At 39.0% G+C, this 22066-nt stretch overlaps 1 protein-coding gene and 1 long non-coding RNA gene across 7 annotated transcripts in view; one reads left to right on the forward strand and one right to left on the reverse strand.

Moving 5' to 3' along the window:
• LOC122573971 (DNA N6-methyl adenine demethylase) overlaps window positions 1-22066 on the forward strand; it is a 142517-nt gene that overhangs the window by 56501 nt on the left and 63950 nt on the right. For all 6 annotated transcript variants that reach the window (XM_043741018.1, XM_043741014.1, XM_043741012.1 and 3 more), the window contains one exon: window positions 18982-19056. In XM_043741018.1, coding sequence (XP_043596953.1) covers window positions 18982-19056 — 75 coding nt within the window. The remainder of the gene's footprint in view (window positions 1-18981; window positions 19057-22066) is intronic.
• LOC122573974 lies at window positions 17414-18393 on the reverse strand. Its single transcript, XR_006318848.1, has 3 exons — window positions 18198-18393; window positions 17777-17882; window positions 17414-17612 (listed from the first exon to the last, which is right to left on the reverse strand). It is a non-coding gene; the product is annotated as an uncharacterized LOC122573974 (long non-coding RNA).

Consider the following 22066-nt stretch of genomic DNA (forward strand, 5'->3'; position numbering starts at 1 on the left):
ATGCTTCAAAAGAAAGTTGATCAAATTAAGGAAAGAAAGGAAACCTGTTAAAAAATGTAGAAAGGTAAAAACCGTAGAATGTTTTTCAAATCTCTAACGCTTCAAAAGAGAAAAATATGAAAGCAAGAAATGAACAGATATCAAAGTGAAAGAATAAAAATTCCAAATTCGCAACCAAGTTTCCGTTAACTTCCAAGCATTTTTCTTTTCCATGGAACAATTTTTTCCAAGTATCGAAAGCTGCCTGTTAAGGAAAAAGGAAAAGAAAAGTCGAGAAAGTTAGGCACCCATGATCCCGTTGACTCGAATTTCATTGGTTCGATGATATTTTTTTGCCGACGGTACCGCTACTCTGACCTGAAATAGAGCTGATTTACGGTACCCTAAGGGATCCTTTCCAACGATGTCTCGCATTCTGATGACGGATCATTGTTCCGCTGAAACAATGTCAACCGATGGTACTACGTTAAAGGCCATAGACCACGAAGTTTCATGCTGAAGAACGATGTCGACTCGATCCTCTTGATTAGAACCGCTTTTTGCTACATTGTCGATCAATGGCGATTGTTGCGTATGGTGTTCATTATTGAGTGATCGCAATCATGCAGACTGTTGTTCGGTTTGATGGGTTTGTCGATTGTTTCGCTACTGCGTTAACGATCAGATTGTACGATCCGACTATCTTTTTCTTCTTTATTTGTTGCCGAATGTTTTGAATGTTTAACACAGTGTGATATTGATCTTATAATAGAAAGAATTGTTTTCAGTTACGGTAATATGCAAAAGACGCGTTTAAATTTCTTCGTTGCAACCTTCATTCTGAATTCCATACATTATTCATTGCACAGGGAATTTTGATCGTTATGCAATCTTAATTACGAGAACTATTAAAAAATAATTTTTCTACAGCTTCTTCGGACCCTCCTTCTTACAAATGCTCTACGATATTATTAGTAAATTCGCACGATATTCTCGTTTATCTTCTTACACGTAGATTATTCGTCTATGACTTTAAAAAGATCAACTGAAAATTCCAATAAGTGTAAGAAACGATCCAAACAGTGCGGCGTTTAAATAAAAAGAAGTTTTATTTCTTTTATCGATGAACGTATCTACAAATTGAAGTAGCATTACATCGATGACAAGGCATAAAAAATTACATACTTCGAGAAGGAGAAGAATTGGAATGGATGAGAGTTAACAGGTATACAGACACGACTGCAACGATAATTCGTCCCCATCGTTTTAATATCTTCTTTCTCACACGAACGTCGCTTATCCCGATTACGAATCTCGATTCAACGATTTAAGATAAAAAAAAAAAAAACACACGCTCGAGGTTGAAACACTTCCCTTTCCCTTTGAGTTTGAGTCGGTGCGTGTCTCGCATGGGATCCGCAGATTTGCCTACACCTTCGGCAAAAAGAAACGAGGGTGATGGAAAGAGAGAAAAAAAGGAGAGGATGAGGCACGATGAAAAGGGGCGGGAGAACGAAACTGTGATAAAGTAGAACCCTCGATTGTGGAAAGGCCCTCTCTCCGAATGGAAACGGGCGGTTACAAGGGTGGTGTTACGATTGTTGGCAGGGTCGGGGACACGACTGTCTCTCTTTCTCTCTCTTTCTCTCTCTTTCACTCTCTGTGTCAGAGAAATCCATCCTATTTCCGATATCAGGGTCATAAGACCAAAGCAAATCGACCGTCCGTGGTACCTTTAAAGATATTCTATTTCGACAGCTCCAATAAGAATTCAGCGAATGTTTTTTTTTTTTCGAGAAATGAGATAGACACACGTGTCGTTTGCACCTGTAGATTGTTTCTCAGTGGTTGGTTTAAGCGTCTCTTTTTCTTTTTACGATGGGTACGATGTAAGATTCGGATGTTGAAATGTTTAAGCTGTGGGCGATACAGTGTATACAGCAGTGTAGTATTAGAGAATTTGATGTAGGTTTGTGATTCAAAGAAAACGCGATTACGTATTCCTGGGCAAAGATTAATTCGAGCCAATTAATTCTAACATAAAGTCAATATTACAGATATCAATGATAATTCCCTTCAGATAACTTCTTCGTAGATTTTTGGCCAAAGTATTTTCTGACGTAAGAAAATTTGAAATTCGTTCTTTCAAGTAGAATATCGTATTGATTGCAAGCCTTTCTCTTGGCTGTGAAGACATTACAACTTCCAACAAAATGGAATCAGTCGCTAAGATCATCTACTAAATCTTCGCATAATCTTATGATTTTGAAAAAATGTCTCCTTACAGAAACTATGTACTTAATGTTTTCTTTTATCACGTCAATTTTTACCTATAATTATACGTAACGTCTCACTGTCATACCATTCGACACGATGTTAACTCGTAGCATTGAAATGCTTACTTAACTAGCTATCAAAAAATCATAAAGTAACGAATCAACTACCTAATTGCTAAAGTAACTGGCACCTAAAAAAAACCACTTCTACACCCTAGAAACTCTCTGTCTGTCTGCATCTTTTCCTCTCTCTCTCTCTCTCTCTTTCTTTCCGCTAAACCCAAACTCAAACACCTGCATAGGCGAAAATGGAAATGGGGTTCGACGGCCAGAATGACACGCCGTACACGTTGTTCCGCACCTTATCGTTTCCAAAGCCGGGTATCATCGGAGCAACGCGATCCAAGAACGAGGGACAGAAAGGAAAGGGATATCCCGAAATCGAGGCAGAAGGGACGGTAACTGACCTAGGTCTGGCTCGGTGGCAGAACATCGGTGTTAAGTAGAATGCAACGTGAGGGCGTTGTCCTTGATACTCTCTTCTCCTCTCTCCCATTTCCCTTTATCCTCAACCTATCTCTCTCTCGCTTTCTATGTTTCCGTGTCATCCCTCCGGTATTAAGATATCAAATGGCCAAATACGAAGTCTCCCCCATCAGCCTCTCTTACTCCAGATGTCATGTGCCTCGTGGCTTGTGACTACGAGTTAGTCCAACAGGAGAAACACGAAGAAAGAGAGAGAGAGAGGGAGGGAGGAAGTCAACGGCTACCCTTTTCTGTGCTGGTAATGTATCGCTTGCCCTCACAGCCCTTAGAGAAACTCGGGACACACTCACTCGGGGGTGGGTTTCGGGATCATGAATGAAATCCCTCCTGGAGGGTCGACTCTGGGGTGCCTGACCCTCCGTACCCATACCCTCGGCCGTTCCTGGCCCAACAGAGAAACGCCGCCGAGAAACAATAACATGACCACGTGGACTGTCCACGTGTTTTCATCTATGGACGTACATAGAACTTTATAGGTGTATAGGCAGCGACTTCGATAGAAGCTTCTTGGTGGTGTGGCGTGTTGTAGCGGATAAGGGTAACCTGAGGGGGCTAATCGGAAAGGTGGTAAAGCGTTGATTGGAGGGTGACTGGAGTGGTGATAGCTAGGTTAGCGAGGCACCATCGTGTTAATGTTTTAACAGTTTAACGCGTTTCACAATCGGAGAACATTAGGGGCGTCCGTGATGTTGACTCGCGCATGCTATGTTTCGTAGTATATCATACACATACAGTTTGAGAATAGGCAATTTGTCATTTTCCATGGGAATTTCTTTGGTTCATATTAGCATTATACGTTAATCGTCGATAGTTCTACTGTTAGAAGATAAGTCTAAAATATTTAACGATAGAGGATAGAGAGAAATTCTATGTAGCGCATACTATTAATTGAAACAATTAATTTGGAGAACGTGGTTTTTTATCGCATTAGGAGTTTCTATTCAGAATAGAAGAGTAGAAGCGAATGAAAGAAATTTAGAATCGATATCATATTCGAATCGAATAAATTTAAATTTAGCCCTCACAAATATGATTATTACGATCTTATTTTCCCTTTGGTTCGCGTTTACATTGAAATGTTTTCTCGTTTTCAGCTAGTTTTTAAAAAATTACCATCCATTTGAAAAGTTATTGGGAAATATTAATTTTCCAAGAAGAATCGATTAGACACATACTTGGTTATTCCTAACGATATGAAGGCACTTCTTATTAGAAATCTGAGACATGTCGAAGAAGAAAATGTTTTATAAAATTTGAAGAGGCGGTACACGCAGATTAGGAGGTTCCGATGTTTTTTATCGAAAGATGGAAACGAGGGGGATCACGACGACGAGTAGTTCGAAGTTGAGGCAATAATAGATTGGGTGAAGGTTGTTGCAGAGCGTTTAAAATTAGATGAATGAAATATATCGATCGGCAGGGTTACGTAAATTCCTAATGAGAACGGTGATATTACGTAAAATTGTAATGAAAAGGAAAATGCTGCAGTAACCAAAGGAATTTCGTAATAAACGCTATTTATCATGCGGTAATAAATAACCCTTTGAATTTACCCTTGCTTTTTCTTCGCATCCCCGTTGCGCAACCTATACTCCAATTGAATATTTCAAAGCGAAACATTCATCATTTTTTGCAAATATTCCTCGAAAATTGTGTGTTTAATCATTAACCAAACAACGCGTTAAGCTTCGAGCCAAAAAATAAAGTGCGCATAATACAACATGTAATATAGCATTGCAAGAACAAAATCTGGAGAAGACCATCTCTTTCACGAGCGTTTGTATTAGGTTGTCCGAAAAGTTTCTTTCGATTTATGAGGAAATAATAGACGCACGACTTTTGTTTTATATTATTTTGTCGAATTACGTACGATCCATTTTGTTCGGTTGAGATAAAAACCGCGACATTTCACAGACTTGGTTTCACGTTTGTATGAAGGTGCATTGTAGTAAGACACACGTTTGCGAAAGAAAGACACTTTCCGGACAACCTAATACCACTCTCTAATAATTCGCGGTACTTTAAGATTACTATAACTTGAAACGATTCTACAAAACTAAGGCTACACTCACGAGTTAGAAGAAAATTCATTATTCAATAATTTCTTTCTCCCACGAACGATAATATTCGACCATCGATACCATGCAAATGAAAGAGTATTCTTCTAATTCTCGAGAGTACTCGATTATTGCTTTCTCTCTCCCAGAAGCGTTCCGAACGATCATTCGAATAAAGAAATTACACAGACGGTGGATACGTGCTTTGCTATAATACCTGGTGCAGAAAAACACGTATTAAGTATTCCCCTGCTGTTTTAAAAGCACGTTACATCCATCAGTTACACCTGCTCGGAGCGCAGCGTCGCGCGATGCTTCCGTCGCGTCGTTTCCACCCAACAGCGTAAAAATGGCGCGTACGTTGCTGGAAATCAAGATAGAAGACCAAGAATTATATCGTTGTATCATCCATATTCGGGTCAAGCCGGAAAAATAAGAATCGACTCGTGAAAGGATTGTTTTGATATTAGATTAGATATTAGAGTAGAATAGAAGATGAGAACCAACCATCATCGTAATGTTCAATCATCGTCGTAGTCGAAGGAGAGTATCGGAATTTTTCAGCACGGTGAAACTAGTATCTATGATAGTGAAATTTTCTAAAATGAAAGTTACAAATTAATTGTAGCAATGAGCTTTCTTACTTAATTGATGGAAATATCGGTCGATGATAAAGCAAATGAAATTTTAGAAAAATCGCAAAGAGACATAAAAGAAAGGCGTAAGATTGGAGTAAGGTCGTAAAAGAAGTCTGGAACCTATTACTCGTCGCTTGTCTATCTTTACTAACTAGTATTATTAGTTAGTAAATTATCGTACAAGAGGAACCAGAAGTCAATTTTTTGCAAAATTGACTCGTTGTCGGTACCGTTACCATACCGATTTTATGGTCGGTGCAGAGTGAAAGTTAGTTGGTGTTTGGAAAATAGAAGCTGGCAACGAGGGATATAGCAAAGGTATTAGGGAACGACGTATCTTAATTTCTCGGCTCTTTGATACCATAGAAAGTTACGTGAGAAAAAGTTACGAGAAAAAGGGGTAGAGGAATATATAGTTGCTATTATTCGTTATTAGTCAGCGTTTCAATTACAAATAAAATAAATCAAATAAATTACATAAGAATACGTTGTATAGAATTTTGTTGGCCACAATAATATTCAATAATATTAATAATATTCAACACCATGTCCGATAAAATATATTGCTATCCATCGAATCCATTCGACCAGGTTTCCCTCGATTCGAATTAAACAGAAACGTCATAAAGCTGGTGGCAATTTTCTCGTCTGCTTTGTTAATCATATTTCTATGAGCTCTTACAACCAGTTCAGTTTTCTCAGGAGTTGCCTACAATGGGCAGCTATCTGGGCCGCTCGTTTTCCCATGCACAAGGTTGGAAGGTCGAGGAGGGCTTGTTACATATCCGACCGCTTATTAATCCACTCCGTAAACAGACAGAACCTTTTCAACTTGACGGCTCCCCTAGCCTCGCAGTATTTCGCTGAATTACCAAGCGATTCGTTGAAAACCACAGATTGAACGCGATAACCGCGCGATCTAAGACCGAACCTACCAGATTGTCAATCGATCCCTGATGATGTCCTCGAGTTCCATGGAAATTTATGCAAACCATCCCTGTACAATGAGAAGATCAAGTAGAAGAAACTTCGTTCACGTGGAAAAAGATCTTCTGCGAATCTTCTTGCTTTTCCCTCTGCCAATGATGAGCTTCGGATCGATAACGTTTCAGTTGAGTTTGTTCGATGATATAGCTATAATATGGAAAAATTGGAAATGGAAATTGTTAAAATTCGTTTGTTACAGTTTGAGGCTGAAGAAAAAAGAAGGTAGAAGAGAAAAAACAGAGATAGAGAAAGAGATGATCGGTCGAGAGAACAACTATGAACGTTTCGATTTGTACAACAGCGATTTAGGAGATTTCCCATTGCAAATTATCCCTGATTGATCCTTATACGAACAACGTGGATAATTAATGAAAATGTTCATCGCGCTGCTTCTTCTTTACGTCGTGGTCGTATTGTTCGGGTTTCTCGTCTGCTTCGTATTACGTTACATTCGCAACAGTATCGATTCGATTTAACGCGTCGATTCGTTGGAACGACGAAAAACTACAAACTTGTATGCTTATGACAGCATACGCAATATATTAAGAAATTTATCAAAACGACAAGCAATAAACGTACTACAGGATGAAAGGGGAAAGAAGAACAGCGTGTAAACTTCGATCAAGTGAAAGTTTCGAGTAAATGAATAAAAGAGAAAGTGTAAAGAGAGAAAAGGTAAAATTTTGTTGAAAGAGAGAGAGAGAGAGAGAGAAAGATAAAAGTTTGTTGGAAAAATGGTATATCCTGGCTGTCTCGAGAGCGTAGCTGCAATTTCAGGCTCTTAGTGCGTGAATCGGCATGGTGCGCCGGTTCGTGTATGGGGCACCCTAGTACACGGTGTCACGGGGTTGTATAGAAAGGCAGCTGCAAACCGGCCAAGCGAGACGGACCTAAGGTCGCCGTATACTCGGAAACGTTGTAAAAATAATTATTAAAGCCGTTACCGTTGACGTGATGCGCGTCCACACGATCCGCGCATGCAAAGCGCACCGGGGAACGATCCTTTCGTGGAAAACCAACCGCGAAACATTACTTTCTTCGTGGATTTTTCATCAAATATCGTTATTAAGGTCCGTTACGTTATAGATTATTCCCAGGAACGTTTATACACCTGGACGCGGGTCATATTTCACTTTGTATCGTTTAAAAGGATAGTTTGCGAATAAAGAATATTTCAGCATAATTTTTAAATATGTCAAATTTTATGTAACTACGGATCTCTGGTGTTCCAAGAATTCCTATGCAAATTGTTTATTAGAAGATATATAGGAAAAAAATGTAGCTTCATTTTGTTATTGTAATTCATAATTAACGAGCATGGATTTAAATTTTTAACTCTTTCGAAAGGGTGAGCTGCGAATAAAAGATTTATTAGTATTATTTATCAAATACGTAGAATCGATGGATTCTATAGATAACAAAAATTTCTATAAAAATGTTGAAACGTTAGCTTCGACCATCTAAAGGTGTTTTCCTCGTGTCTAATGTTACTTCTGATAATTCCGTAGATCGTTCCGATCGAAAGGCTTCGAATAATTAAATTAGACAAAGAGTTAATTGAAATTGTACAACGCGGATACACTTAGATCGTTGCGGAAGTAAAGATCGTTGTCGAATTGCAACAACAGCGTTTATGATGCAGCTGCAACCCTGTGGCACGGCGTCGAATTGATCGTGCTCTAACTGCAACTGCTGCTTTGCGACGCATTTACGATGCGTTCACACGGACTGGCTCCACAACAACATAGCTGCAATTGGCGTGCCACGATGTAGTTGCAACTCGTTAAAGCTGCTGAACACGTTACGCAGCCTATATACTTATTTTTCAAAGCTGTTTAAAATTCACTTCTGAACCGCGTTATCTTATTTAAACTGTAATCAAATTACAATATCGGTATATTAACGTGCGTTTGTTGGAAATATCCAACAGAGCTGCCAGCGAAACACCTTGATATAATTACAACAGCGAGAGAAATATATTTACGCGACCGTAATTACCGCGTTTCGATAGAAATCCTAATTCAGACGTCGGATTTTTAAGAGATCCTTTCGCGTATGAATTATATATTATATTGATAGTACTTTAATGATTTAATTAATTTAGACGTGAAATTACTTTTTACAAAATGTATGTGAGATTTATTTCTTGCGGTAGGATTCTTGTTTATAAGTGCGTCAAAAAATCCAACTGTAACATCAGAGTTTTGACTATACGTATATAAACGAGAATTCTATTCCAATAAAAAATTTTATATACGTTTTGAAAAAAAAATAGCGTCCAAGTCTATAAATGTTAATTGAAGTATAAACCAGAATTCATTAATAAACAAAACTATAATTTATCAATCTTCTATCCAGTATTACTCGCTCGTGTCACTATACGTTCAAAACTCGTCTAACCACATCATCTTCACTGTCTATAGCTTTTCTCATTTTCGCGTTCCCTTTCATTCATCTTCCTTAAAATGACCACATGTAAAGAAACTGAAAGAAAAATCCTCCGTCACCGCCGTTCAATTTTCTTACACAGTCGTTTCCATCGTACGCGTAGTCTTTAATTCCTCCGCCAACACCCCATGATGGCGCACGCACGTTGCGCCCTCGAAAGTCATCGATTTCGACCGGCGACGCGGAAGTAATTGCAGATTATTATTATTTCTTTACTCACGGCCAAGCGTTTCGATTCCAACGAAATGGCCGATCGGCTTAAGTCTCCTCGGAGAAAATGGGATTCCCCATTGGCCATGTTTCCCATCCGATTATTACGTTTCGTGCAGCCCTCTCGATCTATTGGGGAACTGAATTCGATGATCCAACAGTGTCTTATATATATACCTTATCCTTAATTTATATTACTTACGTGTATAAGTTAATCCGGCAGATATTTTGTGCGTTTCACGCTGAGGACCGATAGTATTAGGTGGTCCGAAAAGTTTCTTTCGTTTTATAAGGAAATAATGCATGCACAACATTTTTCGTTTTATATTATTTTATGACGAATTTTATATTTATTCAATGACGAATTACGTATGATTCATTTTGTTCTCTCAAGATAAAGATTACAACTTTCGACAGATTAGGTTTCATGTTTGTATAAAGATACGTCGTTGTAAAAGACGTGTCTGAAAAAGAAAGACACTTTTCGGACAACCTAACAACTTCGTCTATCCCTTTCCATTTTAAAATATCCATAACAATTCGGATATATTTCTCGATTGTCTGAGGGAGCCGTACTCGAAGTTGATTTTTCTTTTTAATTTTGAAGTTACAGGGCAATTTCATTATCGAGTTATAATGTAATTTAATTTAATTATTGGCGATGATCCGAAACTTTTAATCAATAGCGTTGGTATTTTCGTTTAGATTAATAAGAAGCATTTTTGTACCAATCTTTTTGTGTGGATATGGATATTTTTCTTTTCTTTTTGGTAGCGAACAGTCGCAGGCAAAACGCATTCGAAGTAAGAAAGCGATCTGTTCGTAATGTTTCTGCGTTTTTCCTATCGATACCAATGAAATAACAATTCCATAGCAACTGCTCGCGTGTTCGCTTACGTCCTCGCATTTCCGCGTATTTCGTATTTACCGCGATCAATATTCCGTGTTTATTGCGGGCCATGTCGATTTAAACTGCCGCGAATTCAAATCGATTCCGTGGGGAAAAAATTATCGTAATACAATCACAACGTTTCATTTAAATCCTTGAGAAATTGGAAGATCGGAACAGAATTTAATCCCATCGGTTCAATTTCACGTTTCAATGAAAATTATTTCGAAACGGCAGAATACGATTGTATTGAAAGTGTGTAAAAATACATAAGAATTTCATAAAAAAATAAGTAAGAGCAACAATGGATCGTGTTTGACTAACAAAATAGAACATTATTGCATTCGAAACTATCTAACTAAATATATTTAATCAAAAATAGTGGAAAACACGATAGCGTTGAAAACAACGCAAGTGCCATAAGAACTTAGAACACACGCTGCTACTAAAACACAGCAATCCGTCTCTGAATTGAATTTATTTTTCACAAGAAATATTCCTATCTTGAAATTGATAATCTTTGTTCAAATACGTCATCCATTTCATGGAACACGTTCCGGCCATATAAATCATTTTGTTATAATATACGTAAGCTAAAATGCACTAATCGTATCAGCAGAGTTATATAAATAATACATACACGCAATAAATAAATAAATACGTGGAACGATGTTCAAAACGCAAAACTTGTTTTAATTAAGCAGCAGTTACTTATAATTTTCGTGATTAATTCGACTAATTAAAGAAAAGTTCTGCTTCGCCATTCGCACATAATCTCAAACTAAAATTTCGAATTGCACGATATAAAAGAGGAAAGAAAAGCAATTTACAAGAAGATAAATGCACGAAGGAGAAAAGACTAAAACGCAGATCATCGTGTCGAGAAACTATCAGTGGCATCCGCGCGAAAGTGCGCCGGGAAACAGAAAGAGAGAATGCACACGCGGTTGCAGGCGAAGAGTGCACATGGTACGCTCGATAACCTGTCCTTCGGACGTACCTACCATTTTTAACCGTCGCACTTCTAATGGGTGCAACGGCTCTTTCGAACGGCGCGCCGACCATCTGTCGCCCGCTGGATACGCTTTGACGAAATTAAAGTCAGCTGACCGAGAAAGCGGACGTTTTTAACTATCGCGGGAATTTCGACAATCTTTTTTCTCCTTCATTTCCATCCCGTGCTTCCGTTTTCCATTTCAAGCCAGCTTATAGATAATTTATGGGAATATTAACCGCCTAGGTTCGTGCATATGAAATGTTTCCTTCCTATTTACAAACTTTTAATTCGATAAAACCGTAAATTATCGTTGGTTGCTGGCAACCTTTCTTGAAGAAATTGAATTTTCACGCGACGCAACACCAAAATTTATAACTAAGAAGCAACGGAAAAGAATGCCTGTGAGACTTTTTTAATTATGTTAATAGAAGATGGGTTAGTATAAATATTTGCCGGTAGAATACTGAAGAAAGCGTCACACGTTTCCAGTAATTTCTCTTAAATAAACGACATTTATCTTTATGTATCTATGGCAGATTCGAAAGTGCAGAAACGCACAGAATACGCGTAATATGCAAATGTATCGAAAATATTCAAAATATAATAGCAGTTCCTGTAACGTTTAATGGACGGAGGAAATTTTTCCTCGAATACCAATTATTTAATCGCGTTCGTAAAAGTACGCGTTCGCATAGAAATCCGCGCTCTACTCGTAGATTATCGGTACAACTTGCTGTCTGCGAAATGACGATAAAAATTTCAGCCGCGTCGCGAAACAATGACGAGCGAGCACAGAGACATGGAAGGGAGATGACGTTTCGAAGTCAGCAGCCGCGTAATTCTCGGACGAATTTTCAGTCGCTTTGCGTGGAACGTATTTCCACGACGCATATACATATACACGCTATGCCATTGAAACGAACGTTTTGGGGAACGCGTCGCGACGCATTCAACATTTTTATCGCGAACACCCTCGACTGTGCGCGACACTTTCACAGAATCGGTCGCGTGAACGCGAACGCCGGCGAAGAGAATGAAAAGAGCAGACAAAGGGACGCGCGGAGAGAGATCTCGATGTCGAATTCTTTCATTAGCCGAAGGACCAGTCACGGAAATCCGGGATTCCGCTCCCGTTTTGTACCCTTCGTCCCATCCTCTGTGATTATTTTTGTTTTCGCCGTTATTGTCTGATTTTGCTCTCCCTTGTTTGTCTCGTTTCCTTTTTAATTTCACTCCTCTTTCTTTTCTGTATCTTTTCGCGCGGTCTGCTTCGCAGATTATTCCGTTTAATTGGGTAAAAACGTGGAATAAAGTAAATAGTGAAGGAGAAAGACGAGAGATTTGTTCTTTCTCTTGAGGGTACAATGCAATATCAGAGAATTCTTTCGCGAAAGTCTCTTGATGCGTTAGATTACGCGGTGATGCTACAGGGTAATTCGACAATTTGAAGACTATTAGTATAATATGATTATTAATATACGTGTAGGTTTAACATTTTACTATTCGAGATTTCGAGAAATAAAATATCTATTAGATCGGATGAAATATCTGGGAAACTCCGTTCAATAAATGTCTAAATTCTGTTTCAAGTATTCGAAAAATTTAAGGGTGGAATTTTGCTTGGACGATCGACCATCCGATTTACCAGTGCGGGGTTAAATTTCTATAAAAATAAGCTAACGACCTAAGGAAAAGAAACCTAAAGAAAAAACACACAGCACAAGAGATGGTACAAAGAAATATAAAAATACAAAATACATATTTCGGAAAAGAAACTTACAACGGAACTTTATAATTTTCCACACAAAATAAGCGAGGATAAAGAAACCAGCTACGTAATTAATCCTCCGGAGGCACGACAAAATAAAATATAATCTCCGAGAATTTGATCGCAATTTTAAAGAAACTGGTAGCACGGTTTTAACGACGACAGAAGGCAAGAAAGGGGAATAAAGAGCAAGAAGGAAGCACACGAAAGAAAAACATGTTACATAGATTGGAAGATCGGTATCGTTTTAAAACAGAAAGGAATCTGAGAATTTACTACTATTTCCTCGCAACGTTTACCGTCAACAGAAGCAGATGTCCCGACACTAATCATTTCATCTGAACAGGCCCGTGTTTGGTTATAATACCATCTTCCTGGGCAAATGTTCGGCGTCGTTGGGACTTTAGACAAATACAAGGACCGGCTGTCACCGTGCTGCTTCCCCTTTCTTCGTTGTTTGGAAACTTAAAAGTATATACTCATTTTTCTGCGTCGTGGGACGAGATTTCTACTTAAAACAGAGTGAACCGGGGCTGCAACCCTTGAGAATTATTTGGACCACGGAGCATCTTGTTCCAAGTTCCAAGAGAGCAAAGCTCAGTAAGAGGATCGAGAAGAAGAATTGTAAAATAAAAAGACGGAAGTACGAAGACTCGTGTTTCTTATCGAGAATCGTCGTACATCTGTCGAGTGAAGATGTAACGAAACGTACGTATTTATCAGATGTTTTAATTAGCTTATCACGAAATCGATGACAGTTGTATGCGAGGTACGTGCTTCTAATTACTGATCTAGACTGCAGATAATTATCAAGCACCCTTGTTCCTTCATCGATTCTTCCTTTATTATTAATCATTAAAAAATATGTTAGGTCTGTCCCTTCTGTCTGACAATATTTAACTTTTTCAACGAATCGTTTCTTACTCAAACATTTTTCTAGGCAATGAATGACAAATTTCTAAGATGTGATTAATTTTAATCGGGTAGATTTCAAACGAACAATTAGCAAACGATTGTTAGATTCGAAATATTGGAAGAAATGCGTGAATCTCTATATTTAATTGACACTCTATTTGCTTTCGGAGAAAAGAATTATTATTGATTGCAAGTTTTTAATTCGATCTGAAAAGTGGATCGATAATTGTTCGAAATTTCTTTCGGTTCGGAAGGTTATTAAAATCGAGTGAGAGAATTATTCCACAGCCATATTTTCCTATTGCAAAAGTTGACGCTACCGATAACGTGAGAATGACGTGATTTATTAAAATTACAACTTCTCTCCGCTGATATTACGGTACAATACCTAATGCATTCATCTCGTAAGACTAATAAGCTAATTATAACGCTGTCAAACACGTGCTTTCTCGTGCATCCATCCCGTTAAACTTCCAAAGAAAGCATCCAACCGAACTTGAAACGTGGGACAAGAGAGCGGAGCGAGAGATCTTGCTGGATATCTTCGATAAATATCGGTTAATAAAATCGTTTATTCTTCGTAATATTCGATTAAAAACGAAGGGGATTAAATGTACAAAGGGTCGACCCTTCTCTTAAAGGGCTCGTTAAATCGTTACCAAATGTAAACGGAAAAATTAGCACTGATATCGGTAAACTGATAAAAAGTATACAACGCGGGGTGAACATAAAATTACGTGGAAAAATGTACGGCAAACATATTACGTAATATGAAAGTGAGTAGATAAATTATACGTGATTTGACTCGTTACGTTTGACTCAAAATATCGATCAAACGTATATAGGGAATTTTTTTTATAAAGAATCATTGTAACAACCATTTATCATCCTACCGATTTTTTATTTTTCTACTTTTATTTTTATTTATTTAATTAATTTATTTCACTCCGTGCGATCTTGTTGGCTCGAAATTACGCCAAAAAAGATTCCTAATCTCAGTGGCGTTTCAACGGCACGATACGAAGGAAAATTACGATCCAAACGTTTACACACAGTACGAACGTCTGTACATTCTCATTCTCCATTGGCTCAAACAGTCTGTCTTCGACCCAAACTTACTCTCATACAGGCCATCGATAAAATGGGATTTCACACGTAATACGTGCATACAATGCAAAATTAAGCGAAACTAAATGATCTAACTGAAATTCAACTAAAACAAGATTCTCTTCCCATATTCGTCGATATTAAAAAATTGCTCGAAGGAATCCGGCATTTAAAACGTCATTCGAAGCAAGACCAAGCACGCGGAAAATTCGCCGCGTGACACCACCGCGACCGGGGGGGGAGGGGGAGGAGTGCAGGAGGTAGGAAGGTAGTTACGCGGGTCGGGGACAGGACAAAGAGAGAATTTCTTTGCTTGGACGATTAATTACGCCCTCATTCCCGCCCCAAGTGCGTCCTCTCTTGACGATGCATCGTCGATATTGACATTTGCCTTGCTTCCCTTACTCTTTCCATCCCCTTTCAGTCTCACCCCTCTCTCTATTCCCTCTTGCCATTGCTTTTACCCTTCTTCCTCTATCCCTCTCTGTTCCACCAGCATCCGTTCCGCGGTCTCATCCGTGTACGAACATATCGAAGGAACGTCCCGTTGCACGCGTGCACGAGCAGATATTCGCAACCGTGTGCGTGCACGCATCTCCTTGCGTTTATATATATATACAGGGTGTTCCACAATTTAACAGCCAAACTTTGTCATTATTTTCCGTGTATGATTCAATAATATAAACGGATGTTAACAACGTTGACAAGGATATAACAATTAGTAAACTGCGTACGTTTATGCAAATCGAGTCTTTTTCTTTACAGAGCAGCAGCTTTAAAATTCGTTACACGGTCGATCGATGTAATATCGCCACATTTATCCTTCCTATTTGGTTTTAAATGTCTGCCTGTTTCGTCGTTTCTATCATTTTAAGAACATTGCTTGTCAGTTGGTATATTCTATAAATTGTTTTATATGAATAACAATATACGATGTAAACAATAATAATAAGAGAAGCATACGATAAATCAGATATTCGATTTTTCATAGAGAAGCATCTTTAAAATTCCTGTATTAGCCAAACTTCTATTTCGGTTCTCCCTCAAAATTGTCGAGATATCGTTCATGATATCGCACTATCGTACGTATTAAAACGTTCCATTAACTGCCTTACTAATTAACTTACCGACAAAGTAGAGGACCAAAACCGAGGAAAGAGAAAGCAGTACGAGACCAGAAATCAAACACGGAAATCATAATCTTATCGTAAAATTTGCACAAAAATCTCTTGCAACCACGCCTACGTTTTACGTGACTAACGTTTCTCACTGTATTATATATCTGTACCAACATACCTACAAAGTTCGGCATAAAGCATTTGAAACACCCTGTATACAGACGCACGTATTACACGTATATGTTACTCTGTACGCGTTCCCGCCGCGTTGTGTCCCTCGTTTGCCCGCTGCGTTCTCCTGTTTACCGAGAAACCGCGATATTTACGCGAGAGAGCAGAGGGGTTGGAAGGTGCAACGAGCCGAGGCGCGGGGAGCGGTCGCTCGATGGTGAAGAGGAGAAAGAGGAAAAACGGATGGCGAGCGAAGAAAGCGACGAATCGAAGGGAGCTGGCAGAGCAAAAGAGCGAAAGGGAGGTTCATGGAGAGAGGAGGCTGATAGGGGGTTACGAAGGAGAGAGAAAGAAACAGGGTGAAAAGTAGATATTCAGCTGGAGATGATGAGAAGAGAGGAGAGGTAGGCAGAAAGGGAAGAAAGAGAACCAGGGTGAAAGGGAGAGAACGAGAGATATGGAATTAAGGGGACACACCCCTGTCTTTCGAGCGTACGCTTATCGAATGCACCGACAACTACGCTTTTCCTCGTTCGCTCACCAAGACGGTTCTGTGATGCGAGGCAGCCAGGTAGGTTGGTAGGTAAGCTAGGTAGATTGGTGGGAATGCGCGTACAAGGGAATTAGACCATAATCGTCGACGCGTGTGCCGCGCGAAGGGGACGTTTTCCGCCTGCCTCGGACCTCGATGTTCACTCGCGCGGCGGGGATCCGCTTGCTCTTCGAGTGTGCACCTTACAAGCACCGACCACCACCTACTCGGCCCGAGTCCCACCTACTCCACGGCGCTTGTCTTTTTCCTTCCTTCTTTTATTCCATCGAGCTCTCCCCCCCCCCCCGTTCGTCAGCCGATCCGGGGAGGTTTCACCAAGATTCCGATCGCGAACCTATTTGAAGAGGAGTCAGTGTGTACCCGAGGAAGATCGCGTGATATCCTAGCGAGATGATAGCAGTCCCGAGGAAATGGTTTTTGAGATCTTATCTGGTTTAGCTGCGTGTACGTAATTTCGTTTTCCAGTTTTACTAGGTTTATTAGATCTACTGGCGAGGCTCCTAACAATTTTTTAGTGGAGAAATTTCAGTCGAACGATTGTAGGAACTAAACAATAGAGTTGGTCGTTTTTAAGCAACTTTTCGAAAACGTTGGTACGAAAACGAGTAGAAACACGGTCTTGTGCGATTTATATGTTATTTGAATATGAGATGTTTCTATTTTCATTTCGTGTACGTTTTCCAGTACTTAAAAAGGGAATAACAGTAATTCGAGACATAGTTTTTAAGAAATGATTTGATTTATGTTATTTCCTTATTCTGTCGTTAATCTTTTATTCGATTATTAACACAGGACTCGGTTCTCGTAAACTTATACTTAGGAAATTTTCCCGCGATACGCCGACTAAAAATGTGTAACAGCTCCAGCAGCTACCGCACGCGCCATCTGCGATTGTGCTTCGAAGGTAGCGATTCTTCATTCCGGGTGGTAACGCAGGTCTCTGCACTGAGCGGCTGTCGACAAGAATCGATCGTTCTATTTAATTTAAAAACATCGAAAGAACTATACTTTCTCTTTATCTTTTATATCTTTACACTGACATTTATTCACGTCTTACTTGCTTGCAAGCATGCATTAACAACAAGCTCTTCAAATAACACTTTGCTTGATATTTTACCGATCGCGTAACAGTATCCGCTCTTCCTCAGACCGGAAGCTAAACCATTCCCAGGAGACACAGCAATACCTTCCGAGACCCGCCATTTCGCTGGTTATTTTTTCTCCTGACATACCAGAAAAGTATAAAAGACAAGGAAAGAAAATAGCCATGTATAAAAAATAATATCGCCTTTCAAATTAACCTTCTGTCAACAAAATCGCAGGCAAAGCTAAAAACAGACAAATGTGAGAGGTCAAGAAACAAAAGACAAACGCGATAAGCAAAGCCAATGAGCAACGAATGACGAATGATAACGACGTCGATGAACAAAAGTTACGAAACAATAGCTGGCGATAAAAATGACGAAAACAACGAAATAAAAAAAAGGCAGAGATAACAAGGAAAGAGGACGTAACGAAAATGGAAAACCAGATTTTACCCTCGTCACTGGCGTAAACGGCGATGAATTTTCACCATCGTCGAACCGCGGACCAATCTCCCTGTTCCAATTATCTCCGGTCATGTCTCGTTAATTCCCATCGAGCCGATCGAACGTCTATCGGGCCCGCGGGCGACCATCTCCAACCATCTTTCGCCCCGGAATAATCTAAAACGTTTTGTCGTCGGGAATCTAATCTAATACCGCTGGCCCTGGAAGGTTATACTTTTATTGGCGCGTCTATTGGACTTAACGAGGTCAATTGAGGTGATACGGTTGCCTTGATTTTACGATAGTACATCGTCGGAACGATAACGATCCGAGAGCACGCGATATCTCGCGGTTTTAATATATACACATATGCATATTTATATTATAAGCTTAAATCAATCGTAATGTGATTTATGATCGAGAGCGTGCGTGCGCGCGCGCGCGCGCGCGCGTACGTTTAATTTGTTAGGCAACAGCGAGTCACGTTTTAACCAGAAATTTCTACAATTATAAAATTGAGCGTTAATTAAAGGCAGATCGGTTTTATTTAAGTCGTGTCATTTTTTCGAAAAATTCACAAAGACAAGTCAATTTCAATTTACTCTCTGTATATATAAAATATGATATACTTTGAAAGAAATGGAACGATACGTAAAACAATAGGGGATCTTTGAACACATAGAAATTATAGTGTTCGCGAGATTAGCGACCCGAGTTTCTTACTCTTGTCGTTAATATCGCTACCAAATGTACACGGTGATTTGCTCTAATGAAAGTTTTCATCTTGTTGCAGCATCTGTATCACCTGCAAACAGGCGAGGGTGCGTTCAGAGAGAGAGGGAGGGGTCGAGGCAAAGGTACAACTAGGGTAAGTGTACTCGTCTTGAATTATTTCATTTTACACAGATAACGCAGTTTGTTGCAAATATCGTGGAAGTATTGTCAGTCACCTGAAAGAATTTTAAAGCATCTGGACAATTTGATATTTCGTTGATACATCGAACAACATCGCTTCGCCTACTTCTTATTAGATTCCCGTAAGGCGAATACTTAAAAAGATGGAGAACCGAGGTTGGCTCGCGTGTGAAACACCGGAGGACGATGAACGGTGGAAAAATAAAACGATAAAACACGACACGGACCGTGCAAATGGATGATTTCTTTCGCCCTGCTTGCGATACTCTTTTTCGAGCGAGATTTCAAAGAAGGTGGCTGATATGCATTTCCAGTATAATGTCGCGCATTTAAGCCACGTTCATCGTGAACCCCATTTCCAGGGTATCTGCGTTTTCTTCTTTTTTCTATACGTCTTTTCTTTTGCTTTCTTTCATCTTTCTCTCCTTTTCTTTATTTCAATTTTTTTCTTCTTACTTCTCTTACTTTTTCCCTTCCCATTCCTTTTCTCTCTGTTTCTTTTCGACCAGCACTCGTGTTTTTTGTGCACACTCGGCTCGCCACTTACTCGTCACGTTTCTAATTCTAGAAACGTGGTAACGCACGAGTAAACGGCCTCGTGTTTGCCACCACTCGAAACACACGCTCGTTGCTCGCCCTTGGAAGTTCCAGAAAACCCTTTGAGATCGGTCGTTCGTCGATGCGTTTATCTCTTCACACAATTCTTTGTTTATTGTCGACGTTAACTTTTACCTCGATCGTATCTTTTGTTCTCGAAGAGAGCGTATCTTCTTGATAAAATTTGAAAGTATAAAAGTATAAAAGATATTCAAAGCAGAGCAACTGCTTTTTTCCTTAATAAATTCGGGGAAATAAATCTTTTTATAGTTCCATTTCCTTATTATGTTAATGAAAATAGAAAATCGCATAAAATTTCGTTGGCATACGCGCGATCTATTTTCCGTTAGCTTTCCCCCTCTATTTTATAAAAGCAAAACTCGAAATACACCAACTTACTCGACTCGAGATGGAGAACGGCGGGAAAATCGTTGCTGTACGAGAAGGGAAAAATAGCGCGTGGTCGAGCCGAACGCTCGACGTTATGTTTGCTTTGCAGATGCGTGAACAGCCGCGCTTTTTAAACAAAACCGCGGTGGTCGCGCAAAGTTGGCTAATACGAGGAAATTTGATTGTCTTGAACGGCGCTCGCACGAATTTTCCCACCTTCTCTCTGAATCAGAGTACAAACATAGTCAGGCGGAAGGTAATTTCGCGAACAAATCGCTGAAATATACGCACGCTTGTGCAAATTTGAATATATGAAAAACGCGAACGAAAAATTTGATAAAAAATTTGGCAACGATAACGATCAAGAATTGCGATTAGGCTAACTAAAATGAATCGTATCGATTATTCCAGATATTCTAAGGCGAAAAAATTAATTAATTTCTCGAAAGACAAGCGAAATTATAGAAATTCTACGAAAAATAAATTTACAATTTTATTTATTATTCGATATTTCTGCATCTTTACGATATAATTTGCAAAATCTCTCCTGAATATTTTGTCGTTCTCATATTTTTTAGTAACGTGGCGTGCAAGTCACGAGTTGATTACTGCAAGAAATTAATTAATCATAAATTTATTATACATACGAAGTAAAATAAACAGAACGTTTCTTCTATTCTATTCTTCTATCTCGCGTGCTGTTTAAGGCTCGTAAAATGCAGTACACAATTCTACCAGCCATAAAATCCGTTCATAAACAATCTCTTCTATCGCGAGGATATTTCTCCTCTATTTTATCGCCTTATTGCCGATATAAAACATACTATGTACCGAGAAAAAATCTCTTCTTATAGTCAGAGAGAGCGAGCTGGTAAAAAAGTAAGGGATCTAACGAAATTAACATAGTAGGACATTTCTAGTAACAAGAAAGTTAGATCAAGGAGTTGCTGAAAAGATAAAGAAATAAATAAAAATGTATCATTCTTGGAAAAACACAATTTTATTTACTCTTACAGAAAGATAATTTAATATAACGTTAGGCGTTGCGTTTCGAATTCGAAGATTTGGTATCTTACACGAAATTGAGAATTTGTAAAAAGAAAAAAAAAAGAGAAATATTAATGGCATCATATTAAAAAATGACATAATCTGCGCACTTCAGGTACTGTCCCATAGTTAAAAGATTTCTGAAATTTCACGAAAATATAAAAGAATCCTTATCGATGTGCCTGATTTCTCGTTTTAATTGTATGCTAATGATCTGAAAAGTTAAAAGTCTGTTTCTCGGTTGAAATTAAAAGTCCTCTTGCTCAAATATTAAATGTCCTTTCCTCGCTTGAAATTAAAGCGAGATTGAGATATAAAAAATTCCAAGATCGCAACAAGATTAAACCACTTCTCTTTTTCTATATAGAAAATATTAGATTCCAAGCATAGTTACTTTATGTACCTGTCGATACATCGAGTACAAATTGATCAATTTAAAAATCTATTACGAAACTAAAGAACATAAGTTTCCTTTAAAAGGACAAATCTTTTACATCGTTGAACGTCCTGCAATCCGATAGATCATTCTTTTTCTACATTTGCTCGCAGGTTCGAGGTTGAAATAAAGGGAATAAAATTCCGAATAAATTTCTCGTCGCTCACAGAACAGCCACGGAGGAGTTTGAGAACTGACATTAAGCAACGTGCTATGTTGGTAGGGTATTGATCGAAACGGAGAGCGCGTGTGCGCGTTGCACCGCCATGTTTGAAATGTGTTCCAGCTGCAAGCGTAATCTGGCCGCCGTCGTTGCATTTCACTTCGGTGGTTAAAAAAGAATTTGATACGTCCTCGCGACTCTCTGCCGCTGCTTTTTGCCGATTTATCTACAGCCATTTATCCCGAGTCAATACACGATAGAAACGCGCCTGTGTCTTTCTTTCGCGCCCAGAAGCTACACGCGGACGCGCGAACCATTTTTCAGCGATGG

This window comes from Bombus pyrosoma, linkage group LG12 (genome assembly GCF_014825855.1).
Source record: "Bombus pyrosoma isolate SC7728 linkage group LG12, ASM1482585v1, whole genome shotgun sequence".
NCBI classification, from domain to species: domain Eukaryota; kingdom Metazoa; phylum Arthropoda; class Insecta; order Hymenoptera; family Apidae; genus Bombus; species Bombus pyrosoma.